The sequence below is a fragment of the Salarias fasciatus genome, chromosome 20 (assembly GCF_902148845.1).
Source record: "Salarias fasciatus chromosome 20, fSalaFa1.1, whole genome shotgun sequence".
NCBI classification, from domain to species: Eukaryota; Metazoa; Chordata; class Actinopteri; order Blenniiformes; family Blenniidae; genus Salarias; species Salarias fasciatus.
Window position 1 is genome coordinate 16,575,334 of NC_043764.1, and position 20,253 is coordinate 16,595,586.

Consider the following 20,253-nt stretch of genomic DNA (forward strand, 5'->3'; position numbering starts at 1 on the left):
GGAGCGTCTTCGTATGTTGGCTTTTTTTTTTTTTTTTTTTGTCTTGTACATTTGTCAGGCAGCCGCTCGCTGGTCATACTGGAGTGACCCGTCCACACAGGATCTGTTCTTCTGGAAACAAAAAAGGAAAAAAGTCAAAGAAGAGACATTATGATGAAATTCATGTAACTTCAAGACACTTGAATTCTTACAGGTGTGTTGTTGCAGTAAAACTGTTTTGGTAACCACTGTTGCACTCTGAACTTTATGCAGTATACAATAACTTTTTCCTTTACAAACTAACATGCAGCACACATTTCCTTTATTTCCTACAGTTCCCCACAGTGTATTTTTAATTTTCTTTAAGGAAGGTGAAATAATTTCAATGTCACAGTAATATTATTTGAATCCGAACCTGTTTATTGTTAATACAAATGAAGAGTTTTTTTCGTATATCCTCAGGCACCAGTCTACTCTGTTCTGCTTTTCTTAAACTAGATTCAGTCAATATTTGGAATATCTTAGCAAAACCAGTTCACCTACCAAAATACTAAGGTACAGCAGGCTAAAGCGTCAACTATTTACAGAAAAAACTGTAAATTGAAATGTGTTGTGAGCGGTAGTTCACAATGTTTCTTGATTCCTGTTATATGAATACATTTGTTGACGATTTCATTCATTTTTTTTTTCTTTCAAAAACGATTTGAGAACGGAAAAAATGAGGGGTTTGTGTGTGACAAACTCAAACAGATGCAGACGCACACAGCAGTGCAAACAGCAGATGCACACATGATGATGGTGGTGGTCTCTGTAATCAGACCTGTTCAACATTAGCAGTTGCAGGAATTTTACCTTACACAGATCCTCCTGCCCAGGCAGAGTGTAATTAATGGTGTGAAATTCTAAAGATGTTTTCAACCTCCAATCATTGTTTTACTGAACTTATTTGACGGTGAGTTGTAATTTAACTCATTGAGAGTTTTTTTGCAGAAAGCCCTGCTGGGAATATCTGTAGTTTTGTGGACTTTGTTGGCTTGTCAAACTCATTGTGAATTCCTCGCCAGCGAGCAGGGCAGCAGTGATTCCTCCTGGTTCGTTAGCCTGGAGCTTCTCGGCTGGTCAGTGTGTGTTGAGGAGTGTGTTAACCCACGGGCTCGGCGCCGCATCTCCACCCAAGAGTCTTTGTCGTTTTCCTCCTCCACTTTCCATTATCCCTCCTCTCCGCTTCTCTCCGTCCCACCTCACCCATCAAATACAACCCTGGACCGGGCGCTCTCTCTCACCGGGTCCTCCCCCATGTACAGAGCCAAGACATTGCCTCTCTCTCTCTCTCTCTCTCTCTCTCTCTCTCTCTCTCTCTCTGTTAGCACAAAGCCCTGCGTGTCTGCCTTCCTTCCCCACCCAGCATTCTTTCCCCATACAGACCTCTCCCCCGCTCTCTCTCTCTCTCTCTCTCTCTCGTTCTCTCTCTGTCGACTTCCCTCCTACCCACCAACTCGCTCAGCCTCACCCTACCTTTCATTAGCCCACTCTTTATCGCACACTCACTCGCCTCGCTCTCTTCCCCTCCACGCTCCCATCTCTCCAGCTTTTACACTCCCCTCTCTCTTTTATTTCCTCTCTCTCTCTCTCTCCTCCTCAGTTGCTTTGGCTTTTGTTTCTGATACATCTTCATTTATTCCTCTCTTCCTCTCTTTCCCTGCTGACCCTATTATTTTTATATTCCCTCCCTCCCTCTCTCTCTCTCTCTATCTCTCTCTCTCTCTCTCTCTGCCATCACTCCCCCTCTCTCTCTCTATCTCTCTCCCTCCCTCCCACTCCTCTCAGTCCCTTTAAGCTGCATTAACTCCCCAGATTACCTTGAGCCCTGCAATCCTCCATCCCCCACACACTCACCCGCTCCTCTTTCCCTCCCTTCACTCATTCACTTGCACCATCAGCCTCCGTCCACGCCGAGGCGGCTAATTTTGAAACTTGGTGCCATTGTGTCGGTCTGTGAAGATCTCACCGACCGCTTGAACATCAAAACCTTGAAAGAATAAATCACTCGTTCATTGTTCTCAACAGAAGTGAGGATCTCTGTTGACATCGGGTGAACCGACTTTGCTCGCACCTCCTTCACGATAACTTTCCTGTGTGTTTTATTATTCTTCCGTACTGCAACCTGATTGCAATCTGACTCATGGAGGCGCAGAACAGGGACAGCGATTGGGGTCCTCTCATCAAAAGTCAACAATGTTTGAGTTGAGGACCAGTTTCAAGGTTGGGCTACGACAATGCGATATCCAAGAAAGCTTTAAAGATTTGTGCATGAGAGTTTATCAAGCTGCTACTTAAGCATATTCCTCCTCTGCTGCACTGAGATCAATAGATTTGCTGTTATATGCCTGAAGTTGCACATTACTTCGTGGAATTAGATATTCAAATGAGTGAATCTCAGCAGAGATCACCGAGGTTTTAAGGCCTTCTGACATTTACTGCAACACAACTTTAGTTCACACTTAAAAGTTTAATGGTCTTTATATATATCACAGTTTTATCATTCCAGCAGTCCCACAGTGTTAGAACCGTGAGGAGAAACCTCAGTTTCAGTGTGTTTTGTCATTGTTTGACCCGACAGACTGAGATTGATCAACAACCTGCTCTACAAACTAAGCCTCTGCTGCCCACAGGTTTCCAAACGTGTAGCTGTTCCCAGATGAACTCTGGAGGATGTCCAGGGAATCAGGTGCGGTCATTGTCCAGAGCTGACCATTAACATACGTACCATGCAGCAAACAACAGGAGATTATCTGTGATTATCCCCTAAAACCTGCAGGAGGCCATTTATTTATACCGTCGCGGGTCCAACACGGTCACCTCATGACACCGAACATCATAAAGTGAAACGGAGAAATAAAGCTCTAAAGATTCCCACATAAAACAAGCATGAGCAGCAGGGAGGAGAGGAAAAAAAACTCCCCTTGAACAGGAAGCAACCTCCAACACAAGCAGGCAGAAAGTTTGTTGTGGAAACCACATTGTATTTGGCACTCCTCGAATTAGTCGTGCAATTTTAGCACCAGAAAAAGGGAAATCGGTTGATTTAAAGTGCGTCACATCTGAATAACTGAATAGAATAAGCTCCTGTTGTGCTTTCATTTGACATCCTTTTGTAATCTGCTGAACAAAGCAGCAATGGCTTGGACCTGTAAATACTTGAGTTACACATTTGAATGAAGTATTCAAGCTTAAAGTATTACCCTGTGGCAATTTAATCAACTTCAACTGCAAAATCAAGGAGAATTTCTCTTTTTAAGTCAGTCTTCATTGAATTGAATGTCGTGCAGTCCTCGACGCTACGCAATTCAACTTTATTTGTGAAGCCCAGCAGTCCACTGTTGATCCAAAGTGCTTTACGGCAAAACGGAGGGAAACCAAAATAGGGACGAAAATAAGAGGTAAATCCTGAGAAGAAAATGCCGGGAGGGAGTAAACAGTCCAGAACAAAAGGCACGCAGAGAGTAATTGGGACTGATGAGCACCATGCTTGGCTGGTAAATGTTTTAGCAGTTAGCTTGACACCTACAGCGGGCCTACGGATGTGCCAATGCGTCTTGTTGCACTATTTTCTGGTGTGATCACCCGCAGAACATGACGAGAAGCGGATCATACCTGTAACGCAGAATATCTGCTCCTTTGAGCAGTGAACGAGGCAAATGCAGCCTGTTGCTGACGTCCTGATTTAAAGCCCACTCTGCCGGCGCGTTGGCACCGGGGGGATGTGTAGGGTTCCCGTCTCCGAATGCGCCAGGGCAAAAAAAAAAAAAACGCCAGAGAAAAGGAAGCTTTTTTTTTTTTTTTTTTTTTTTTTTCAAATTTTTTGCTTTTACTGTAGACATACTGGAACACGCTCGCTTGTTCGCCCCCACCGCCACTACCCACCCCTTCCTCCCACAGCCTCTGTAACCTCCCCCTCACCTCTCCTCGCCTCCCCTTCACTCACCCACCCACCCACACTCCATCACCCCACCGTCCACCTCTCACCCCACCACTCTTGCAATCGTTGTGCTCCTCTCCTCTCCTCTCCTCCCCTCCACCCACACTCTCTCTTTTCCTCCGAGCCCCCAGCAGTACCACCATCACTACCAGCACCATCATCTCTCTCTCTCTCTCTCTCTCTCTCTCTCTCTCTCTCTCTCTCTCTCTCTCTCTCTCTCTCTTGTCCTTTACCACTCTCTTTCCTCTGTCCCTCCCTCATCTAAAGCCTTCAGGCTCTGCTTGATTTATGCTTGCCCTCCCTATCCACACACACACACACACACACACACACACACATACCCCCACCACCACCACCCACCCTTCCCTATCTCTCCTGGAGGTTGTGGCCCGGCTAGTCCCTAAAAACAACAGAGAGATTGAGAGAAAGAGGGAGAGAGGGAGCGAGGGAGAGAGAGAATAACAGCCTCTTTTACTTTCCATCCTCCCTCTTTTTTAACCCAGCATTTTTTTCATTCCCCTCTCCCACACTGCTTTTTAAATTGCCTCTGAATTCTTGAGCTGTTTTAGTGCCTCACTCCCCCTTCTCGGCTGAAATTACTTTTTTACCCTCTCAAACTCTGGCATGCTGAGGAAGCAAGTTCCACCTTCCCTCCTCTCTTTTGTCCACTCGAGGACAAACACGCACTAATCACGCGTACAGCGTGTGAAAGCTCTTTGTGACAAAAGGTGAGCCCGAGACTTTCGTTTCGCCGTCTGGAGGCATGATGCTGGTATGTTGCCGCACGGACGGCGCAGCGAGCGAAGGAATCCTGTGACAGCACAGCTCTTGTAATGCCTTGTCCTTTTCAACCTCGGGGCCGGCCGAGCCATTAACCGGGCCGACTCGGGGCACGGCTTCTTTTCTGTGTCTTTCACGGCGGCGCACGCACACATATGCACACAGAGACGCACAGCGAGAGAGTCTCTCTCCTTTGTTTGCACTCTTCCGTACTCAAACATGCACACAAGCCCTACTTTCTTCCCTGACAGCTCTCTTGTGGTCGACAAGCCTCAGTAACTCGTTGCTTAACCACCCTGGACTTTTTCTCTCCCATTGTGTTTGGCTACTGTCTCTGTTGATTTGAAGGCGTGGTGAGTTGGGCAAGTGCACGTTTGTGTGCATGTGTGACTCAAGGTGCTGGAGGAGTGTGCCCGTCAACCATGTGTGTACGGATGAATGAATGCACGAGGTTTTATTATTATTATTGTTGTTATTGCTCGTCTATGAAAACCTGCATTTTCTGGGGAAAATAGAAACTTCCACTTGCAGCAATGAGAGAGAAGGGAGGACAGAAAGAAACACACACACACACACAACTTCACATCCACCGAATCAGAACAGAAGTTCAAAGGTCAAATCAGGTCAACTGACCCCCTCCCTCCCTTTTCAGGTCCTCGTCTCTCCCGCTCGTTCTCTCTCTCTTTCTCTCTCTCTCTCTCTCTCTCTCTCTCTCTCCTCCTCTTTACTGCGTCAAAGCGCTCGCTCTAATAACACAACTCCTCTCGTGAAACACACTCACACCACTCAGATATACAGTGCAGCCTCCAACCACAGCACATAAAACTGTATCTTCTCTCCATTAGCTGTAACTCTCTCAATGGATGATAAACGCCGTATTCCTCACAATGCATTTGAAGTATAGTTCAACACGCACATCCTTTATTCCACGGCAAGTCTTATTCCTCCTTTGCTTTTTTTTTCCCACTCAAGCCCCTACATAGCTCGCAGCATCGTGCACACTCAAACACACTGATAGGAACACACACACACACACACACTCATACACACGTGAACAAAGAGAACCACCATTTCCACATATTTGTCTCTCCTTTTAAAAGGGGGTTTTATTTAGCATAAATGTTGAAGCCAAGGGTGCCTGGCTACCATGGCAACCAAATTAAACGGAGGATCTCTTCAGAAAGCAGAAATCTAAATTATTCGGACTCTTTTATGAAGGGGAAAATGAAAATTCCCTTCACTGTACATGGACCGCTGCACTGTAAAGGCAGAAGAAAGGATGAGAAAAAAGGACGAGAAAAATGTTATTGTTTTTTTTTTTTTTTTTTTTTTGTGTGTGTATCTGACCATGTGGTTTAAAGGCATATTCCCTGGCATTGAAATTCATAGGTTGTCTCATGACAGCCGCAATGTTAACACTCAGCATTTGCCCACAAAGGAATGATGTAACCAACAGTGTCTGTAAAATTCAGGATAAACCTATTCCCTTTGAAAGACGACACAATGTGTGTGTCTACAAATCCTCCACCGAACCAGCCACACGTATGATGAAATCCATAAGCTGCGTGCATAGGATTAGGTGCGACTGTTTCTGGTGTGGTAAATGATTTTATCTGTCACAACAGGATGAGATTTAAGTAACACACCATCTACGCAGGCCCCCATAAAGCTTACATAAGAGAGAGAGGATTACGTCGTATATTCCCATTATTTGCTCCGAAAGCCTGTTTGCGGTCAACTGAATGATAATTTCTAATATCTCACATTTAGTGTTGAATAACACATTCTGAGGAAACGGTTTTTTTCTAAGCATGACCAAGTGACTTGTTCACTTTTAATATTTTGGTACAAAAGCACAAGTTTTGAATGATTGTCTCCAAAAATACAAAAAAAATTAATTGTGAGGCAATCGCCTTCCCGTAACTTTGCCATTGAATCTGCCGAGTGTGACTGAAACATTGTTACTGTTTAACTGCGAGGGGGGCGGACATGTTCCATCTGTACATGCACGCGTCCAGGGGATGCTGGGAAAAGAGGTCAGGGGTCATTCACTCATCCAATGAACAGATGAGTGGAGGGAGATGGGGGTCAGAGATGACCCTCTCTTTGCTCTCTCCTTTGCTTTCTCTCCCTCCATTTGTCTGCCTCCTCTTTTTCCGTGTGTGTGTGTGTGTGTGTGTGTGTGTGTGTGTGTGTGTGTGTGTGTGCGTGCATGTGTTGTTGTTGGCCAACAGCAGATCTATGTTATTGATTGACTCCTGTGGCTGCTGGGCTGCCCACTGAAGGAGGGGGCAGAGCTCTAATGAATTCCTGCACCTCGTGCCCCTTGCGCCAACCCCTACACCCCCTCCTTAATTAACTTTGTGTGTGTTTGTGTGTGTGTGTGCGTGTGTGATGGGGGCGTGCGTGGACGCATGCGTGTGTGTCTTGTGTGTATCTTCTGTGTGCTTCCTCCACAGCTCAACACCCCCGCTTGTGCACTCCCCTGCCTTTTTTTCTCCGTTATCTCTCTCTCTCTCTCTCTCTCTCTCTCTCTCTCTCTCTCTTTCTTTCTCTACCCTGCTCGTGCCTCCTCTCCTCTTCTTTCCATGAAGTAAGATTTCATGTCATTTGTTTTGCGTCCTCTGATGTGTTTTCCAGTACTTTGACGACCGCGGATTACTCCGTGCGTGTGTGTCACTTATCTGTCGCACCCCATCTCCTTCTCGCCCGTCCCCAGTATCTGCCACACATCTCCTTTAGATCCACGTGCGACGGTGCATACAGAGCGTGTATCCCATCCATCTGATCCGCGATCATTCATCAGAAGGGAACATGAAAAATGACTGACAGCGTGTGTGTGTCTGACAGGGAGCGCTCGGAGAGAGTGAGTGGTCAACGCTGACCTAGTAGGCAGAGAAAACGGCTGTACGCCCATCGGTATTCCAGACGTGGAGGCAAACTACTGTCTCTGTCACCTTGACTCCCCCTGCTGCAGACTGGGCTGCACAGGAAACACTTAGCACTACCTGACTGTAGTTAAAATGGACAAGAGGGGTATTTTGTTTCCTCGCCTCATTTTGTGTTTTCCAAAATATTCCTTTCTGCCTTTTTTTTTTTTTTTTTTTTTAATTATCATTGGAACCATTCCACATCTGCATGCCCTCACATCACCTCAGCGCCCCTTTATGAAGGGGGACGCCGCACATTAACGAACACTTCACTCTGTTCATCCCCTATTAGCCTTAACCGTGATCCCAGCTGTCGGCGCACGGACTCCGCAGAACAATAAACTTATGCATTAGGATGTCAGAAGGTTTCTGTCCAGAACAATCCCAGATGATCGTGTACACATCCCCCCTTAAGGGGACACGCACGTCTGCGTTAGCGCTCAGAAGTCTACGCATGTTTGTCTTAGGTGTAGACGAGCCATTCTTTCAAAGTCTCCAAGCCAGTGATGTGCCTGCTGTGTATTTTTGTCTAAGTCTTTGTTTGAGAAAGCAACCTGTCATCAGTTAAATGTCAATTAGGAGGCAATGAGAGTGTGTTTGTCCGCGTTTGCGCGCGCGTGCGTTTCGCTGTCTGTGTGTGTTTGTGTGTGTGTCTGTGTGTGTGTGCTCGAGCTGTCGTCAGCAGTGTGGTCTGACAGTCTCGTAGATCTACGGTGGAACCTCCAGCGACATGTCTACCGCTGACAGCTTCTCTTTGCTTTCAGCGACTCTGATGGCTAAATGTGCACACACACACACACACACACACACACACAGACACACACACACTCGCTCTCACACACACCACGTCTGCGTCTGCCTTTCTCTGTCTCTGTGGTTCTCGCCGTCTCTTTATGATCTCCCTGTATTTTGGTTGACTGGTGATGATGAGGTATGCTAAGGAGTCGAGGAGAGGGAGATGAATCACGGCAGTGACGTGCTGGTAGGCGCTACCAAAAACACTGGGTGTAAACCGTGACTTGGTTGAAAGGTTTCAAGAAGAATTGGTTTAATATGAAGTATTTTTTTTGTTACGGCTGTCAGGTGAAGCCCTTCAGGTGACAGCTTTTCACGCTGTCGGGTTTTCTGCTGGTTGTCCGGCCCTTTTTTCTTCACTTTGAAGACATTTCACAAAGCAGGGAGTGACAAGACTTTCAGCCTATGGAAAAAGCATGTAATCTCTTAAATTAATTAAAACGCTGAAATGTTTTGGGGCATTTTAAATTAACACCCACTTGAATTCAGCTTTGTGTTTGAACAAACGAACCTCACCCATCTCTCTTTTCTTTTCTTTTTTTTTTTTTTTTCATTTGTCCAGGGGCAGACGTGACAGAGCCCAACAGCTCAGACAGCCGTGGCGAGCGCCTCGACTTCTTCCTCAAGCAGGAGGAACCTCTTCCCACGGAGCCCAACTTCCTGGGCGCCAACGAATCGGAGGAGGCCGGGGTGGGAGTCGGGGGCGGGACCATCTCCTCGGTAGCCAATCTGAAGGCGGCGCTGATGAGTAAGAACAGCCTGCTGTCGCTGCGGGCCGAGATGATGGGAGATGATAACCCCTTGCTGTACGAGTACCTGCCCAAAGGAGGACACTCCCTGTCTTGTAAGTCACTATTTACTAACACAGCGCTCACACTGATTGCTATGCACACACGCAACCAACCACACACCTCAGATCAGCTCGCGTCTGAGCCACTTCTGGGTTCTTGGTGTTGTTTGACCAGCTGAGGTGGTGACCTGCACCGTACCGGCTGGACGACCCACCTGTGGCATGCGTGTCCTCTTCATTTTTGTTTGTTTTTTTTTTTTTGTTTTTTTCCTCTCATCATACATTGTATTTGGACATCTCTGAATACATGCGAGTGTGTATGTGTGTGGTGGCTCTGGAGTGTGAATCCAGTTTGTGTGGCGGTGCCAGTGATGACTAGTCAGCAGTGACTCAGTGAGAGAACATTTTGCTGGGATCGCTCTCGCTGTCTTGAGAAAATTTGTTTGGTTTTTATGTGACAGTTCCTTTGTGCGTATCAGTGGGTCCGGGGTTGCATTTCGCAGCAGTAAAATAACACAACAGAACAACAGCAACTGTTCAGATATTAGTAACTTGGTGGACTTTTCCACTCAAGATTTACGGTGGAGCTCTGCGTGCCGTGGAAAGCACCTTTCAAAACCAGTAATGAGCCTTCTCCTGTGATTCTATGCCGAGAATTAAACCGGGAGACCACAAACAAAGAAATGTGATGTTGCTTCAGATAAACGCAATTACAGTAAGCAAGCTAAAATATTAGTCTGTCACTGAATACCTGGTTTTTTACTCATTATGTGTGAATTGTTTTCATGCTTTCAACAAGCTTCATTCTGCTTCTGAGTGTACAATTTACAGCTTATCGGTACTGAGTGACACACTTACACACACCGACGTGCTCTCTCCTCCACCTGTGTTGTGGAGTAAACCATTCCCTTATCACAGAGAATTAGATCAATAAACAACCGAATTTGTTTAATTTGTCAATGTTCATAAGAGATTCGTTTTCCTGATGTTCAGTCATTTTTTTGCATTTCACTGAGGCTGTTGAACTGTGTTTGTGTGTGTGTGTGTGTGTGTGTGTGTGTGTGTGTTCGACTCCTAGGTTTGTTTCTTTTTGCTTTTACTGGCTAGTAATTGGCTCTTTTGTCCGGAGTTCTGCCTGTTTTTGTGAGCCGAAGAAAAGCAAAGGAAGGGTACAACGCCGAGTCTAGTCGTGTCTTTTGAGTTGAGCCCCACTCACCTACCGAATAAAAGACGGGGACGGGGACTGAATAGAGCGGAACGCACGTTCGCTGTCACGTGCACTCGCTCACGCACATCACATCACATCACCCCTTTTGTGTGAGTGTTAAGTGTGTGGGATTGAGATGTTTCTGTTGGCTTAAAGAGGAGAATCAGATGCTGTCACAGCAGAGATAGACAGCCTCACAGAGCCTCCGAAAAGAGAAGAAGAGGCTTTTTTGGTACGCACTCAGACTTTACAGATACACTAAGCCTTGGCTATATGAAAAAGAGATTTTTGGGAATCCACTGAATGTTAATCATTTGCTCCTGGTATGGAAGAAAATATGTTGAATGAGCCCTAGATCTGTATTTCACTTGTCACCAGAAAAGCCTCAGGGAGGTTTTTCTGGTTAGCCGAACCCTATTTTTTATTCCCTACACAATAGGGGTTGGGGAAATGGGCTTGTCGAAATGGCCGGCAACCTCCCCTCCCACCCCGGGTCCGTCCCTGCGTCTAAATGAGGACAGAAGATAAACAAACACTGTACCTCAGATTACTGGGCGGAGGATAAGTCTGCCTGGTTTGACAGATCACTCGCTCCTCGCCTCCCTCTCTCCGTGCCTCCCTCCGTCCATTCAGCCCTTTTCCCCTTCGCTGTACTCTCCTCCCTGCTTCTCCTTCACCCCTGCTTAACATCCTTCCTGTCCTTTCTTCCCTCCTGTACTCCCCCTCACATCATCCCTCCCTCCTTTTCCTCCATCTATTTCTCCTTCACCCCTCCTTAACACTCATCCCTCACAGTCTCCCTCGCTCCCTCCCCTTCTGGCCGGCTCCTGCAGTTCCTCCTTATTTGTCTCACTCCTGTCTCTTTCCCCCTCTTTTACTTCAGCTGTGGAGCATCAAAGCATGTTGGTTTAAAATCCTGGGAAAGTATTGATCTAGGCAGAGAGGAGGTAGAGCAAGGTCACCTGGCCCAATTCAAGAGAGACTACAGAATATCAGCAAAAGGCCTTGACACAGAGCTTCTGTCTCCCACTCTCTCTCCTCCTCTTCTTTCTCGACTTCTTTCCTTTCAGTATAATTGACTGTTTAATAAAACATTCCTCTGTGGAAGATTCATGCGTCCAAACCCACACTGAACTGAAAATCAGTGTTTTACAGTTCAGCCGCTGAACGCCTTTCCCTCACCTTGTTGACGGCACGTGCAATTCAAATGTGCGGCTTCCGTCTGCGATCCTTTGCATGGGTCACGGACTGCGCCCAGCCCTCCCTTTGCATGCAGAATGCCCAAATACAGTCCAGCCGGCCCGTATGTCAATCAGCTCCCAATTAGGATCATTGGGATTTGGCCCCACTACCCCTCTGTGCATCAGACAGTCAATGCCAGACCATGGATTTTGCAGGGCCATCCGTTACACACACACACACACACACACACACACACACACTGTGTAGAAGCTGTAAAGAACACCCAATTAAGTATAGGTATCATACTGACATTATTGAACTTTTCTCTGCACTGCCAGCTCCCATCACTTCACATCTAGTTTTGAAAATCCAGTCACCCCGTACAGTAGTTCCCAGCGGCTCCATAGCTGCTCTCCAGAGATTTTCCGGATTTATTTATCATCGTGACACATCCCTCTCCAAATCCAAGATGTACATACCGTATGAGCACGCCGTAGCGTTGGTCCGTCTTGGAAACGAAACGGTTAATGTACAGGTATCAATACAGGAGATAAAAAATAACTCCTGTCTGCTGTTGAGTTTTTCCAATAAAGGTCACCTAATCCACTTTATATATAAACTTTTTGGAACTACTGGGACTTTTCCCAAAAAAAGTCCTACCTTCAGGGTGAACATAAAGGATCTGAAATGTGGGTCTGAATCCAGGATCTCCCTTTCATCCGATTTCCTTCAAACAACAAAAGAAATGGAGAAACTCTGCAGAGGTTTGCTTCAACACTTTCTGCTGTGGTTCCGCTAACTGTGGATCCACGGACAGTAACTGATGCCGTTAAACGCAGGTCTGATTAAAATTGCGTTTGATTAGATTGACCGTATCACCGTGTGAGTCTTCAACGCACGCCGTTTTTCGGGAAACTACAGCGGCAAAGCTCTACTGGTCAGTCCTGTTCTTTAACAGCCAACATCACAGTGCAAAGCATCATGGGACAGATCCACTGACTAATTTGAAGTCTTTATTCTGGTCTCTGCATCAGTAGTGGTTTAATCAGACTGGTGAAGAAGCTGCTGTGTTATTTAGCAAGCGCCTATGTTCCAAATAAAATGAATAAAGTACAGCTACCGAGTATCATGCTCCTTTTACTAGGAATAAACCTGCAGAACCAGACCTGGAGGTGGTGCGGTCTGTCTCAACTGGTCAGAGAGAGGGTCAGTCATGACACAAACCAAAAAAAAAAAAAAAAAAAAATCAAGTGAAATATTCGTGGCGCAGACTGATGGGAGCAGGAAGTTTTCCAAAGAGGAGGAGGAGGAGGAGGAGGAGTGTTTGCAGGTTCTATTTTCTTTCCTACACAGTCATTCTGAGTTTGAGTAAATCAATTATTCTACGTGATTGCTCTTTTCTTGTTTTTCCTCCTGCTCGTGTCGCTGTGCACTGAGTCAGTCTGTTGTTTCTTGTACTCTTTACAGCTCACCAGATACCGCTGCAATATTAAACTCTGGGAGACGAGATTGCAAAATATGTTGTTGCTTGTTGCATTTCAGCAAGAGGCTTCAACCAAAACTGTTGCACACGGCTGACGTAGTTATTCCATTATACCCTCTCCTCCTCCCTTTTTTTTTTTTTTTTTCCAGAAGGGTCTCCTGCCAGATTGCCATTTGTTAATGAGCTGCTTCCTCTCACCTGTAGCTCATCCTTCTCCTCCTCCTCCTCCTCGCCCGTATTGTTGTTTCTGCTGTCACTGCCGGGGTCGGGAATAAGACGTGTGTGTGTGTGTGTGTGTGTGTGTGTGTGTGTGTGTGTGCGTGTGTGTGTGTGTGTGTGTGTGTGTGCTCTCAGTAAGTGGGAGTGGGGAGTGTCGGGCGCGGTAGTTTAACATTCCAGGAATCCGTCCGCGCTCGAGCCTCATGCTTGTGTGAGTCTGTCCGTTTTGCAGAGGAGGGCAATGAATGGCTCACCCACTGCATAACTCCGGAGACATTCCCCAAAACGCTGCCCACACTCACGCACTGTCTGAAATAACCTGCAGTGCATTATACTTTGATTAATATGCACTATTAATCAAAGCCGAAAAGGAGGGAGGAGAAGATAAAGAGATGCACTCACGGTACTGGCTAATGGCGATATTAATGTAGCAGAAAAAGCTTCTGTATGAGTAGATATGGGAAGCTAAAGTCTGGGTGAGAAATGTGAAATTCTTCATCCAGCTTGTCTTAACTTGTTGCTGGTAAGCATCTTACGTGGTCGATGCAGCCGTCCTTTACCCTGCGTGTACAAAAAGTCTTCACTTGAGCTGCAAGATGGCTCCTCTCCAAAACAATCTCCCTCCACGCTACAGAGGATCCTCAAGCCCTCTCCTTATATGCATTTTACTCACTCACACAGCACACACACACACACACACACACACACACCCGCTGCCATCCTCTGTGCACGCATGTGGGTGGAAGGAGAAGGAGAGCAGAGGAGCGAAAGAGAAAAAGAGAGAACGAGAGAAGAGAAGCCCTAACCCTTTCCCCTTGGCTGGTGGAAAGTGAAACTTCAGAGTTTTTCTTCCTCCCCCTCTCCATAGTGTTTGATAGTGTAGCACTGGCAGCCTCTGTGTGCCCCCCTGCCCACTCTCTCCCGTTGTGTTCTGGTGGCCAGCTGCTAGCAGAGTTGCAGTTGTATGTGAGTGGGTGGGTGAGACTCGTTTCCTGTGCTCCTCAGGGCTCCGCTCCAACAACTACTGCAGCACGCTCCGGCCAGGGGCCACGGGGGCCACTATTCATAACAAACAGGGGGCTGGCTCCTCTCCTCCTCCTCCTCCTCCTCTTCTTCCTCCTCCTCCTCCTCCTCCTATTCCTCTTCTTCCTCCTCATCTTCCACTATCATCATCATCACCTCCACCACCACCATCATCATCAGCATCAGCATACTGCCCGCCCACTCCACCCACGCAACTGCACCCCTCCGAGCCCCGGCCCCTGGAGGCCCCCGGTCTGCGGGCTGGGGCACCCCCGATCCGCTCAGAAGGATTGGACATGGAAGTGGGAGAGGCCCCCGAGGGCCCGGAGCCCTCCACCTTGCCTGAGGTAAGCGCACAGAGCCGCCTGGCTCCGCTCCAGGGCGGAGGCTGATCTCTGGGTACCGCTCCTCCAGTCAGATAAAAGTTTGTAACAGGGAGAGCAGATGAGCCTCCAGAGTGCAGCTTCACCCTTCTTCTACACACACACACACACACACAGGGGATGAGAGGTGACAGAGAGTAGAAAGTGACCAGTGATACTGTGCGGGGGGAGTTTTTTTTTTTTTGCAAGAGGAAGTTGGGGGGGGGGGGGGGGGGGGGGGGTAACGGGGTTATTTTACACAACAGCAAAGTATTTTCTTACATGTGAGCGCGTCGTTGCTCAACCCCTCTCTGTCTGTCTCTCATTCTTTTTGTGGAATCTGGCATATTTCCTGCTACACTGGAGAAGAAGTGCTGTCTGTTTTGTTTTGCTTTTTATTGTTTGCCTTTCTTTTCTGTATGCGCTGTTTGCTTTCTCCTCCTTTCAGATTGCCAGTTCCTCACTCTTGTCTCCCGCGCTCAGATAATCTTTTAATATTACCAGACCTCAATTCACCTTCAGGCCCGGAGTTTTTTTTTTGCCCGGCGTTAGCGGCGGTGTAGTTTATAGTAGTTACATCTGAAATGACACATCGAGCCGCAACGGCAGCGCGCGCTTAGAGATGGCAGATAACGGGCAAGGTAGTGTGATGAGACTGAGTACAATCAATACTAGTAGACAATGAGAGGTTTGCTCTCGCAGCCCAGGAAATTGTTTGCTCTGCTCAGCGCGACTGAGCACGCGAGCGAGTGTGTGTCTGTGTGTGTGTGTGTGTGTGTGTGTGTGTTTGTGTATGATCATGGCAATATGAGCATGTGGGGACGCAAGTTTTGTGCCAGTCTATGCATGTGTGTGCGCGAGTGAGCGTTTAGAAGCAGCATTTGATTTCAGTGGTCCTGCTTCCCAACAAGCTTCCCTATCTCTACGGACAAGCCATCTGTTTGCCCAGTGCATGGTGTTCTGTTCTTAGAGAGGAGGAGGAGGAGGAGGAGGAGGAGGAGGAGGGGGAGGAGGGGGGGGGGGGGGGGTGAGGGGCTGAGCAAAACGGGCGGGCGTGAAGGAATGGCAGGAGTGTGGATTAGATAAAGAAAGGATAGAGTTTAGCTGGGGTAAAGAGTGGGGACGGGTTTTCGGTGCACTGAGACCTGAGGGAGAGTTTAATGTATGAATATCAGGCCGATAATATTATTAATACTGTAGATCAACGTAAGTGCTCATCCGGTGTCCCATAGGGCGGCCGTAGCATCCAGAAAACTGTCAACTGTTTACTTTCTTTGTTTGCGCTCTAATCTCAAACCTGTCTTTAAATAATTATGACCTTGTTTTTCTTCTTTTTTTATTTATTTATTTATTTATTTTTGCTTTTCTGTTTTTATGTCTTTGTTTCTGTGTTTCTTTCAAAAAAACAAAAAAAAAAATACTCTTGTCTCCACAGCTTGTATCAGCTTCCTGCCTCTTGCATGCCCAGACTACATTCCATACAGACTGAATAAATGTGTGTGTGTAACATAACGGGATGTTTTCTGCTTCCAGGAGAGCTCCGAAGACAAAGAAGAAATGCAAGAATCCAGCACAGGTATGGTGGAGGCTTTAAAAAGTTTATGGAAATCTTTGCTCAGTGACTTCAATTTGTGGCTCCTGCACTATTCGTCTCACTCCTTCTCACTCTTTCAGCCTTGGAAGGTGACCAGTCTCCTGTCGAGGAGGATCAGATGGGCGAGGGGAGTTGTGCTGCTGGTTTGACTGTGCCTGCGTCATTGTCCCTGGCTGGCAGAGGGACTAAAGGGTTGCTGGTGCCGGGCGAAGAGGCCGGATCGGGCAAAAGAGCCCTGCCAGAGCACGGCGCCTGGCCCTCACAGGGGTTCGGCTGCTCTCTGTGCAAGCGGCTGTTCAGCAGCCTGGAGCATCTCAGGGAACACGAGTACCGCCACACCCTGTCCCTCATGGCCCTGTCGCTGGACTGGCCGGGCCTGCAGGGCCCCCACCACCAGCCCGGCCACCAGGCGCACCACCAGCCGCAGTCCCAGCCCCTGCACTTCTACCAGTCGCTCTACCGGCCCGCGGCGGCCGACGCCACGCCGGCGCGCTACCTCTGCTCCCAGTGCCCGGCCAGCTTCACCCTGAAGTCCAACGCCGACCGGCACGAGAAGACCATCCACTTCAAGAAGAAGCTGATGCAGTGCGCGTACTGCCTGAAGCATTTCAGGGACCGCACGGACCTGCACAGGCACCTGTCGTCGGTGCACTCCAAAGAGAGGGAGCACACCTGCCCCGCCTGTGCCAAGGCTTTTAGCACCCAGAAAAACCTGGCAACGCACGTGAAGGTGTGCTGCCAGGTGGGGTCGGTGCCAGGAGCTTTGCTGGGAGGCGGCGGCGGGATGGAAATGTATCAGGGTGGGGCCGTCGACCCTCTGTGGCGGCTAACCCAGCAGATGAAAGTAGACGGCATCAACGTGGAAAACTGAGAGGCTGCTGGCTACACACACTCCCACCGATCGCTCAGCGGTTCATTCTCACGTGTGTGTATTACGCTCATGCCAAAAATGCTCCGTGCTGTCATTGCACAATCAAGGGAAGCATTCTTTTTAAAATCAGTCAGTTGACGTTACGAATACCCGAGGAGACTTCTCTCTCTCTTTCTCTCTCTCTCTGTCTCTCTTTTTCTACTGCTCGTTAAATTTGATGTCAGTATTTTTTAGGGATGACTCGCTACAAACTGACAACTCCCGTGTCAAAAATGCACACTTCCTATGCAAAACAGGTCTGTCTGAACAAACTTTTAACTCAAATTATATGTGGTATTTTTAGAGTGTTTGTATAGTTTTTTTGTAAGCTGGGCCCACGTCAGGTGAATTTTCTTCCCACGGTGGTGCCGGGTAAAGAGACAGGAGGGCGTCTCTCCACCTCTCCGGTCGCAAAGCACTTGTCTGGCTCTCTGTCGCCAGTCACCAGTCTGACTAAACTCTTCTCTCCTTTTTAGGCAGAGAGATCCTTATCTGTGTGTCCACCCCTGCATCACGGGCACAAAGACATTCAGGGGATGTTCACGCCATTCATTCACAGCCCACACAACCACACCACCTGCAGGAGCTCTGCAGCGCTGCAACCTGAGAACAGAACAAGCGCCTATGTATTCATATCAATAATACATTTATTCATATAGTACCTTTAATGGCAAAGGTTACAAAGTGCTTTGACAACAGAGAAGCAACGACCAGAGAAGCCAAACAATGTGAAGCTGAGTCCAAAGCATTGAGTTTAATGAAGGCAGCGAAAGCCTTGAACTACAATAACTTTTAACTGAAATATAACAAAGAGAAAATGTGAAATGAAAGATAAAATAGGAAAAAATAAATATATTTAGTTTAACTGTTTCACACATGTTGATGAATATTGATACCAGAAGCTTCATTTTCCACTGACCCACAGACAGTAGATCAAAAAAATGACTTTGGTAGCATTTTTTTTATTATTATTACTGAGAAATAAATTTTAACCAATCTATAACTCACTATTCCAGTCGTCTGACGTGACTTCCTGGAGTGATGTTAGTGAGATCGGTGTGTTTGGAGGTGAAGGAGACAAAGCCGATTAAAACAATGGATGAGCAGCAGCTGAGACGGGGGGGGGGGGGTTGGGTCGGTGTCATTTTCTTTCTCTCTTTCTCTCCCTCCTCTGTTGTCCGTCTCCTCTGTACCTGATCCGTGTGTCGTGGCGGCTGAGTGCGGCTGGAGCCGGACAGTAATTGGTCCTTCACAGCTCCAGCCCCTCTTAACCCCTGACCCTTCCTCTGAAGGGGAAGTTGGGACCGAGGGGCAGACACCCCCCCCCCCCCCCCCACCCCCACCCCCACCCCCACCCCACCCTTAAACCAGATGCGCTTAGCGGTGTCACGGCTTGCGGACCGATAATGGTGCGGTTGCGAGTACAGGGAGGAAGATGAGGGATCAATGGAAGGGGGGGAAAAAAAAAAAAAAGAGCAGGAGAATAATGAGGGAGGTGGAGGATGTCGGCGAGCGGCGTGAATACTGGCCTCAGAATCACTGCTAATGTAAATTCACACCAATTTCTGCCAAAGTGTTCTCCTCGGAGTTTACTGCAGGCCTTTACGCCACGCCGAGATGCCGTCTCGGTAGAGCCCATTTACAAAGGTTTATTGTGTACGCCCATACTGTGAATGCTGAACCCAAAGGGGGAGACGTCCGCCAGTGTTTACCTCCAATAATCACTCCGGCACATCGAACTGTAACTTCTGTGTGCTCAGTAGGAGAACTGGTGTCCACTGGGAATTTGTCCCTCTGCTGTTTTGTATGTGTGTGTGTGTGCGTGTGTGTGTATGTGTGCGTGTGTGTGTGGGTATAAGGAACTCCGAACTCCCAAATGCCAAATCCTTTCTTCTACAAAATCCCATATTTCAGGTAGCGGTTGTGTCCCAGCCAGCAGCTGCAGCAGCCTCAGAGAAGTCAGGAACTAATCAGGAACTCTGCACAGTCAGGTTATTGAGCAGAAATGGAAAGTACTGTACCATCATATTGAGTTGGAATAAGTGTTGTTGTAAATCTTGAAACGTATTTCACTTTAGAATATACTTTTTTTTTTCTCTGAAACCCATGTACTGTAAAAAAAAACTGTACTTTTTCTAAAAGGATGAGATTCTGCTTGTAGATTTTATGCTGTAATTAAACTACGATGGAAAATGTGAAAACTTGGCTGGAGTCTCTCTCTTTTATGTAGGCGTCTGTGTTATGTGCACATTCACACATTCACAATATTTCTCCTTCTCAGTTTTGCATTCTAACTTAACTCGCTGTGTTGTGCAGTCCTTGTGTACTTTGCATGTTTTTCCCTTTTTTTTTCCCCTTCTTTTTTTTTTCTTTTTGATGAGCTGTCAAACGTTTAATCTGAGCAGAAGTCGATTTACAGGCGGAGGTAATTATATTGTATCACTTCAAGCTTATAGTCCTTAACTTTGTGTCGACCCCTCTCCCAGATGTGTGTGTGTGTTTGTGTATGTGCGTGTGTGGTGCACACAGAAATCCGGGCCTGATGTTCTGTGGTAAAAACCTAAACTTAGCACAAAAAAACCAGGGGAATTTTGTGTCTGGTAGATAATATCTCTGTTGCAGCAGTGTTGTTTTTAAGCCTGTCTCGTTCACTTATAAATGCTGTATCTGTGGGGAAGGGTTTGTGGGTTGGGCCAACGACGTATTCTGCTGCGAAACTTGCAGACTTTTCAACAACTGCACAAAAAGTGAACCTACCAAACACATTTTTTTCCTATTTTTTTGCGCTGTTTATACTGTGAACTCCTTGCCGTGTTTCCGATCGGTCAGACTTTGACGCCACGCCCTTTTCTCACCTTTCCTTAGGCTTAACTTAGATTCAGTTATATTCTTCTGCACAAGATTGCAGCACCACGGTATAGATAATTGTGTTGTCTCCTTTGCTTTGTGTCAGCCTCTACCTGAGCGTGTGGTGTGTGGTGGTATTCTCTGTTTGTCTGTGTTTTCACCCTCCGTGGTAG

General features: G+C 47.2%; 1 protein-coding gene across 3 annotated transcripts in view; it reads left to right on the forward strand.

Moving 5' to 3' along the window:
- The window catches only part of zbtb46 (zinc finger and BTB domain containing 46), a 61,206-nt gene that overhangs the window by 38,902 nt on the left and 2,051 nt on the right, over positions 1-20,253 (forward strand). Inside the window, exons 4-7 of one of the 3 annotated variants that reach the window (XM_030117839.1) lie at positions 9,026-9,307; positions 14,350-14,714; positions 16,263-16,305; positions 16,404-17,912. In XM_030117839.1, coding sequence (XP_029973699.1) covers positions 9,026-9,307; positions 14,350-14,714; positions 16,263-16,305; positions 16,404-17,194 — 1,481 coding nt within the window. In that variant the 3' untranslated portion in view covers positions 17,195-17,912. Of the gene's footprint in view, positions 1-9,025; positions 9,308-14,349; positions 14,715-16,262; positions 16,306-16,403; positions 17,913-20,253 lie in introns of those variants that run through there. The other 2 variants (XM_030117841.1, XM_030117840.1) reach the window with 2 other exon arrangements.